We start from the raw sequence: 8,531 nt of genomic DNA on the forward strand, positions 1-8,531 counted from the left end.
TCTTGGACTGCCGCCCGGGGTTGGGAGCCAAAGCAATTTCACCAGTTTCCTTTCCTCCGTGTGCTGCAATGTGAATTAAAGCGACTGAATCTATTCTCCGAAGCACCTCTTCTTTGGTTGCAGCTTCTCCTGTGAGTGGTTGGCTGTTAAAAAGTTTTCCAATCATCTCCACTTCTTTTTTTGCGAACTCCAGCTGCTCATAAACGGGTTTATCCCATTTATCTGTAACTTTCCTCAGACATGGATCTCCAACAAGTAGGGCGCCAGTTTTACTGTGGTATTCACTTGAAGAATCTCTTATTACTTTCAAACTTGTCAGTGAGGGACTAATACGGATCCTTAAAGTTCCACTTAGGGCTGTCCAAGGAGCTAAACACAAAGCACCATCAGGGACTACAACCAGTTCATCGCCATCAAGTAAGTCTTCAATGGGACCAAAAACTATATCATGCAATGGCTGTAACCAGTCGATATTCTCGTGCGATGGAATCGACAGTTTGTCATCTTCCTTAGTACTGGAAGTTGACTTATCGCGTAAAAGATCAAGTGACCGATTCTCGCACTTAACATCTCTGCCAGCCCCAATTTTTTTCAATGAAGTTTTTAAAAGTGCATCAAACGGATCTTCCTTTGCACTTCCACTTTTTAGTAATACTGCTTGCGTAAAAATAGCCTTGGTTTTCTTTCCCAGTACCCACCAGCTTATTTCTCCATTGTCCAATGCAATAAACGTTGTCAAAACAGATATGTTCCTTGAAATGTATGCAAAATCTTCCTCAGTTTCATTTGAGATGGGCGAAAGGGATGTAAAGCCATACTTTATTTTCAAGGCATCTAGCAAAGCCTCTGCTCGTCCCCGTTCTGCCGCGTACAAAGCTTCATCCGTCTTTTGAAGCGCTATAAGACATCGAGATAAATGGCGATAGCTGCATTCGAAAAACTTACGAAAACTTATTTTCCATGCATCTTCCGAAATGAAACTTTTCCTAATGGTCTGGAACGTTTTTACGCTGAATCTGAAATGAACTACAGCCTCATCCAAAGAACCTGACCGCATAAGAGTTTCACCCAAGTTTTTATAGGAACATCCTTCTTGGAACATGTCACCCACTTCCTTAGCAATTTTCAGCTGTTTCTTGTGGCACTCGAATGCTTGATGGAATTGTTCAAGGGATATATAAGCAAGGCCGAGCGCGCCATAGACATGTCCCTCTTCGGACCTGTTGCCCACTTCCTTAGCAATGCTTAGGCTTTGCTCATAATGTTCTATTGCTGTTTGTAAGTCGCCGAGGGATTTATAAACTGAGCCGAGATTGCCATAGACCGTTCCTTCTCGAGCCCTGTCGCCGACTTCTATTGTAATGCTAAGTTGTCGCTTGAGGTGCTTCATTGATTGTTCGAAGTCCTCCAGGAATAAATAAGCAGTGCCGAGATTGCCATAGGCACGTCCTTGTCCGAACCTGTCCCCCACTTCTATTGCAATGCTCAGGTTTTGCTTGTGGTACTCTATTGCTTGTTGGAATTGGCCAAGGCAGCCATAAGCAACGCCGAGATTGCCATAGGCACCTCCTTGTCCGGCCCTGTCGCCGACTTCTATTGCAATGCTCAGGCGTTGCTTGTGGTACTCTATTGCTTGTTGGAATTGGCCGAGGGATTTATAAGCAATGCCGAGATTGCCATAGGCACGTCCTTGTCCGGCCCTGTCGCCGACTTCTATTGCAATGCTCAGGCGTTGCTTGTGGTACTCTATTGCTTGTTGGAATTGGCCGAGGGATTGATAAGCAACGCCGAGATTGCCATAGGCACCTCCTTGTCCGGCCCTGTCGCCGACTTCTATTGCAATGCTCAGACGTTGCTTGTGGTACTCTATTGCTTGTTGGAATTGGCCGAGGGAATTATAAGCAACGCCGAGATTGCCATAGGCACCTCCTTGTCCGGCCCTGTCGCCGACTTCTATTGCAATGCTCAGGCATTGCTTGTGGTACTCTATTGCTTGTTGGAATTGGCCGAGGGATCTATAAGCAATGCCGAGATTGCCATAGGCACCTCCTTGTCCGGCCCTGTCGCCGACTTCTATTGCAATGCTCAGGCGTTGCTTGTGGTACTCTATTGCTTGTTGGAATTGGCCGAGGGAATCATAAGCAACGCCGAGATTGCCATAGGCACCTCCTTGTCCGGCCCTGTCGCCGACTTCTATTGCAATGCTCAGGCATTGCTTGTGGTACTCTATTGCTTTTTGGAATTGGCCGAGGGATCTATAAGCAATGCCGAGATTGCCATAGGCACGTCCTTGTCCGGCCCTGTCGCCGACTTCTATTGCAATGCTCAGTTGTTTCTCGTGGTACTTTATTCTATTCCTTTCTGTCATTTAGCAGTTCTTGTATGAAAAGTGTGGCTGTTTCTTGATGGTAATATACCTGGAAAAGGAAAATATAAGGTTATCATTCTTTACTGTCTGCTACGTTTCTGATTTCCTTAGAGTTGTGCGCGTTAATGTGAAGAAAATGCAGAAAGTGCTCTCTAATACATGTTAAACTGAAATTAGTTTTCTGGATTGGACAGACAAAAAAATTTAAAATCCTTCTGCACTCTAACCCACATATTTTAATCTTACTGATGCGCTTGCGAACGTTTTTTTTAATCAAAACAATGGCCAACTAAAGGTGAGAAAAGGGAGCAATGTCAGTGTACCGAAACAGTCACATGAGGATTGAACTCTTTCCTTACGGGAAAGTCTTACGGGAAATTTTAATGACCACTTGGTACGTGAGTAAACGATCTTTGTTTTCTCTCTTAGTATACGCTTTTTAACGGCTTAAACTTATTTTATTTTATTAGCTTTGCCCTGAAGAATACAAAAAAAAAAACACTGTAGATATGCAGACACTAGTAAAGAACGTAATAATACACTAATAATAACTTAAATATTAGGGCAGGGACACCGCAACAGCTAAAGCCAATTACTGCGGACCCAAAAAATAAAAAAGATATAAAAGTAGCAATTTAAATTACATGCAGCAGCTAATTTCCTGGTCTAAAAACCTGGCTGTGTTACATTTCAGGCAAATACTTTTGAAGCTCCTTGGAGAGTCCGGGTCATAGTTTATTGCTAGAACCCGCCAGTAATAACCGTAAAGAACAGATTTAAAGTTCTCAAAAGTAACATTATCTAGGTCAAGTCTAGTAATAAGCAGGTTCCAGATTCTAGTGGTTCTAACGAAAAAAGATTTCTGAAAGGTAAAAGTCCTGCATTTTTTAGGCACAAAAGATTGAGAGCTCGTTACAGATATACGGGTCCTTCGCGCGCATTCGCGCACGAAGGTAACAACAGACGGATCTAAGTGAATCATGTTATGCGTAGCCTTGTAAAAGTATACTAGATCTAATAACTCGTGCCAGTAGCACACAGGAAGTAGGTTTACAGACATTAGTCTTTCTTTGTAAGAGATATTTGTTAAAAAAGGCAAGCAAAGAATAAATTTGGTGGCACGTCTTTGGATACTTTCGAGTTTAGAAATTAATTCAATGCCTTGGGGAGCACAGCGGTGGGTTACGTAGCCAAGATGAGCACGAACTAGCCCGAGGTATAATGTGCGCCTTACGGAAGTACTGTGAATAAACCTAGAGTTCCTCCTAACGAAACCTAACAACTTGTTTGCACGTGCAGCTTGGTGACAGACTTGGGCGTGCCAAGTCAAGTCACAGTCCAAGGACACGCCAAGGTCACGCTCTACCTCACAGGACTTGATGGTACTGCCGTTAACGTCATAGCTCGTACAGATGGGCTTTCGCTTCCTCGTAATGGTCTGAAGCTTGCATTTCTTATCATTGAAAGATATGCCAGAGGCAGCGGACCATGAACACAGATTATCCAGATCTTGTTGGAGAGCGGCGCCATCATCCTCAGACATTACTACCTTGTATACTTTACTAAAGTCCGGTCTACACCAATCGGTTTTTTTTTGGACTGCACAATTATATATATATATATTTTTTACCCTGATTAGTGTGGAGGGGGTCTTAAACCTGTCTCTAGCTGGATGGGGGGGGGGGGTCAACAAGATGTCTTTTCGGATAGCGGATTTAATGGTTTCTTGTGGATGAATGGCCGATTCGTGTAAAAAAAATGCGGTTTCAAAAATAGCTGGATTCGTGTGGAGGGGCCTAAACCGGCGGTTTGTTGTTGATGCAGATCACAAAATGACGTCATACTGAATCCTTTTTGCTTTTTCGTAATGATTGTCACCGTCGTGAGGGTACAGTTTGCATCTAAATATTCAGGGTATTGTCTCCGAGTTTCATTTTTACATTAACGGCAGTAACTAACAATGCATTTGAAATATGCAGATATCTTAGTTATTGCTTTGCTTTAAAATATAAAACTTGGAGACAATACCCCTGAACAATGAAAAGCTTTCACTTATAAAGACGAAATTTTCGACAAAGTAAAATAGCGAATTGTAGTCCTTATCTTATTTCCTTACAAGTTATCAATAACAATGAAGCTGAAGGGTCATATAAAATGAGGGTTAATAAGACTTTGTTAAAGCAGACCAAAATAAAAAAAAAAACGCCAATAAGAGCACCTCAACATATTATCAAATCCCTCCTTCTTACGAACCGTTAAAGCCGTTCCCATGATCTCTTGAAACACGTTTTAAAAGTGAATAAAAGTACTATGAGGTAAAATTGAATTTCAAACTCGCTTCGTTTTCTAAAGATAACGGGCGAATACTGAATACTGAATACTGAATATCCAACCACAAATACTTCATCCCAAAATATCTTCAAAAAGCTCTCATACATTTTACTCAAACCTCACGAACATCGAGGAAGCCATTGGTGGAGAAAGCTCCCGTGAACTATATTGGTTGGAAGCAGGTTGTAAGTAAAATAGGTAATGGTGTCGTTGCGTTGCTATGACTACTCCGATGTCATTGCAACTCGGCTGATCATAACAAATTTTCATCTTTGTCTAATACAATTTTGGTGGTAATTTGTCCAAATCTTTGTCAATTGCGACGTAGCTAATGCTGAAACATGGGCGGTTTTGACGCCGGAAAAACCCGATCGAGCCACCTTACGAAAATGTACAGTGAGTAGCTCTTCCCCCCTCCTCCACTTCCCCTGTATATAACAGGCTACATTGTTTCTTTAAAGAGCAGAGATCACGAAGTTATCAGGATGTCATCACTAAATACAAGTCACAAGTACCGTACTGACGTCTATCAACATGTAGTTGAATAAAACGAGTTTTAAATCTTGAGATCTGGGGTTCTGTGTTTCAGATAAAACAGCCCAAATACTGAATATTAACCCATATTATTTCAGGGTCACACTATCACTGACTTTCAATTGAAATGTTAAATTAACAGTGAGTTTTACACATTCAATCTTTGGGACCTTTTGATCATCTTCAATAAGTCGTTTCGGGGTCAATGCAGGAGCCTAGCGTGAGATTTTGAAGGTGTACGCTCAGGAAGAAAAGCTAGAGCGCGGAAGGCACTCCAAGCTAGGTGGTCTGAGGGCATATTTCCCAGGTCGTTTTTTAAATTTAAGGTCTCGGAAATGCCATTTCCTGCGTTTCCCGCAGGACAGTTAAGTAAATGAGTGCGAAGAAAAATGCAGTAATCTCAATTTTGCCTTGTAAAGGTCTTTCTTAGTTAATAATTAACGGTAAGTCACTGAGAAACATGGAGGTTGATACCTTACACGACAAAAATGAAGTCATCTGTAACTAAACAGCTAGTGGACTACAGCTGCTTCCTTTTATTAAAAAACATGTCAGAGAAAGGCTTAGAACGCGACCACATTACGGTGAATACCACAATATATTGTGAAATACAGTGGTTACAGCTAGATAATCAGAAGTTTATTTATAAGCCGATAACAACTGTCTATCGCGTAAGCCGTGAAAAAAAAAAAAAAGGATTCAGCCGTCCTTTGATAAAATGTCATCGATGAAAACAATGATTCTTGTTTTGAAAGAGTGTTAACAGTAAAATAACTGATAGCTTGCTCAACAGAGCAGCTGTTAGTTTTTGATAACTCACCAGTCTTACTCGAAGCCCCGGGAAAAAGATTTTAAGAAGCTACCCCGCACCCCCTCGGAAATTGCGTCTTTTTGGCTCCCCCCTCGCCTCGGAATTTCCGTTGCCCTCCGTGGGGGGCATAGATATTTTCTGGAACTACACAATTTTGGTCATTTTTAGTAAAAAGGTTTATGCTACTTTGACAGGCGTTCTTTAGCTTCATTAACTAACTAACAGAAATTGATCCTAGGTAGATAAGAATATTTTTGTATTTTAGATTTTGACTGCAGAGTATTTATTTTCGCTTTAAATTATTATCATGGATTTTTATTACCTTATTGTGCATTTTATTCGTAGCCTTAGCCTTTGTAGTTTTTTTTCCTGCTTTTGTAAATAACGTAATTGCCGAAGTCAGTAGTCCCGCTGGATTGTATTTTATTCAGGACGATGTTTTTACAATAAAGTCTTCCATGATAATAATCATAATCATAATCATAATCATAATCATTATAAATGTAACTGTAACATGAAAAATATCTTATGTTTCTTATCCTAGTATATACACTACTGTGCAAAGCTTTCCTGACAAACCATTAGTGGCAGTCACTAGTGTTGAAGTTGCAAATTAATTGATTGCAATTTTCTTGTGTATCATTATATTGCTTTCCATTTCTGCAAATTTTGAGAAAAACTGTTTTTAATTATATTTCAGGATCAGTTTCATCATTTCATCATCGTCAGTTTCTTTAACAGAGAGAAGATCACTTTAAGAGAATGTGGTGACCGTTTTACCAGAACCAGCTCCAACGCAATTTTAGATAAAATATTTTTTAAAAAGTCAGGAACTTACAATCGTTTGTTGGCGAGGTCCCCCTTTTCTGTTCCCTTTTCTTCGCTTCGGAGAATCAATCTGAAGATAACAAAAAATGAATTGTTCAGCAAAAACTTGAACAGAAAATTTTTGCTTCTAAATTAATAGTTTTTAAAAGTATCAGCTCTTCCTTAGGGCGACTAGCGGACTGAGAGGAGATTGGTACTCGGGTTATAAAATGAAATTAGTTCAGGTTTGCTCGTCCACGCGTGATTACAATTAAATGGTCAATTAAACAGTCAACCGATAAATGATAAATATCGTTCGCACATGGGCAGCTGTGAACACGCATATGCGTGGCCTAATAACGGACTTGATCGCATGGACATGGCTTTGATGTTCAATCTTATAAAATACAGGTTACAAGATACTATGTGTCCGCCTACCAAATTATATCCAGAACCTGATGTAAGTGCATAATCACTGTACGTTGAACCAAGAGTAGAATCAAAAAGCATGAAACTTCTTCTTAATTTGAGCGTTGGCGCTGGTATAGAAATGGGCCCAAATAGAATTAATGAAAAGAAAACTCTCTGGTGAAGGTGATCATTGAATTCGATTTTCTGGTAGCCTATTTTCAATTTCTACAGATAATGCTTAGCGGTAGTTTGCTATTAACACATTGTCTGATGATTGGAAACATGTTCTCAGAAATATTAAATGGGTACAATTATGTCCTATAAGTAACCTGAAGCACATACATTGATAAACATTCCAGATTAAATATAAACGATTCAGGGGAAGTGGGGTGTGGGGGAAGTGGGGTGTGAGGGAGTGGGGGAGAGCAAGCAAGCTCATACCGTTCAGAATCAAGGTACATAATGACCCTCAGCGAGCTAACCGTCGTTTGCAAATACACACAGGAAGGGCTGTAGTCTTAAAAAGTGACGTTACAAAACAAACGAAATTACTGCTATGAGATGAAATATAAACTAGCGTCAATTTGTACAAAACAAACATAACAAAGCTCTCAAATATCAGCCTAAGATTCTGGCTCCTGCTCTCCGTTCTATCTGAAACGAGTTTCAGAATCACATTTAGATGACAGGTAACTTAAATGTGTATTATCTTGTTAGAGACAAACTTAACTTTATAAACAATAGTAATAGATCATCCCTAGACTTCGCTACGTATTATCTACACCACTTTTGGTATAAAGAACGTATGACATGGATAATCTATCCATAAAATGCTTTAATTCTGTATGAATATGAGTACTTAGACCATACATATAGTTCTCTGCCGGACCAATATCCTTTCCTAGGAAATATCAAAAAAAAAACTTTTCTTCAGAATATATCGTCTTAGCGACATATTTTTTGCAACATAAACAAGAAACTACAAAATTATATCCACGGCAACTGCCTCGGTTGCCTCTATGCTGAAGGGACCTAACCATGCATTGATACTGCACACGGCTAAAGATATATGTTTATTCAAAACTTACCAGTTACAGATGAAGGGAAACGACTCGTACGTCTCGAACCTTGGACGCAATGATTCGCTTGAAATAATTCAGCTCTCCCTGAAATGAGGTAGAATTCGAATTACTTAAAGTGTCTTCAGATAATCAACAGAGGTTGGCTGTCCTGCCCCAAAATTTATATACGCACCCGGCCATGGCCAGA

The 8,531-nt window shown here is 40.1% G+C and overlaps 1 protein-coding gene across 1 annotated transcript in view; it reads right to left on the minus strand.

Annotated features, from left to right (window-relative positions):
• LOC140939012 (tetratricopeptide repeat protein 28-like) overlaps positions 1 to 1,376 on the minus strand; it is a 5,380-nt gene extending 4,004 nt beyond the window's left edge. Inside the window, exon 1 of the mRNA XM_073388575.1 lies at positions 1 to 1,376. This exon is cut by the window's left edge and continues 393 nt beyond it. Coding sequence (XP_073244676.1) covers positions 1 to 1,102 — 1,102 coding nt within the window. The 5' untranslated portion in view covers positions 1,103 to 1,376.
• Positions 1,377 to 8,531: the final 7,155 nt, after the last annotated feature.

The sequence above is a fragment of the Porites lutea genome, chromosome 1, assembly GCF_958299795.1.
Source record: "Porites lutea chromosome 1, jaPorLute2.1, whole genome shotgun sequence".
Classification (NCBI taxonomy): Eukaryota; Metazoa; Cnidaria; class Anthozoa; order Scleractinia; family Poritidae; genus Porites; species Porites lutea.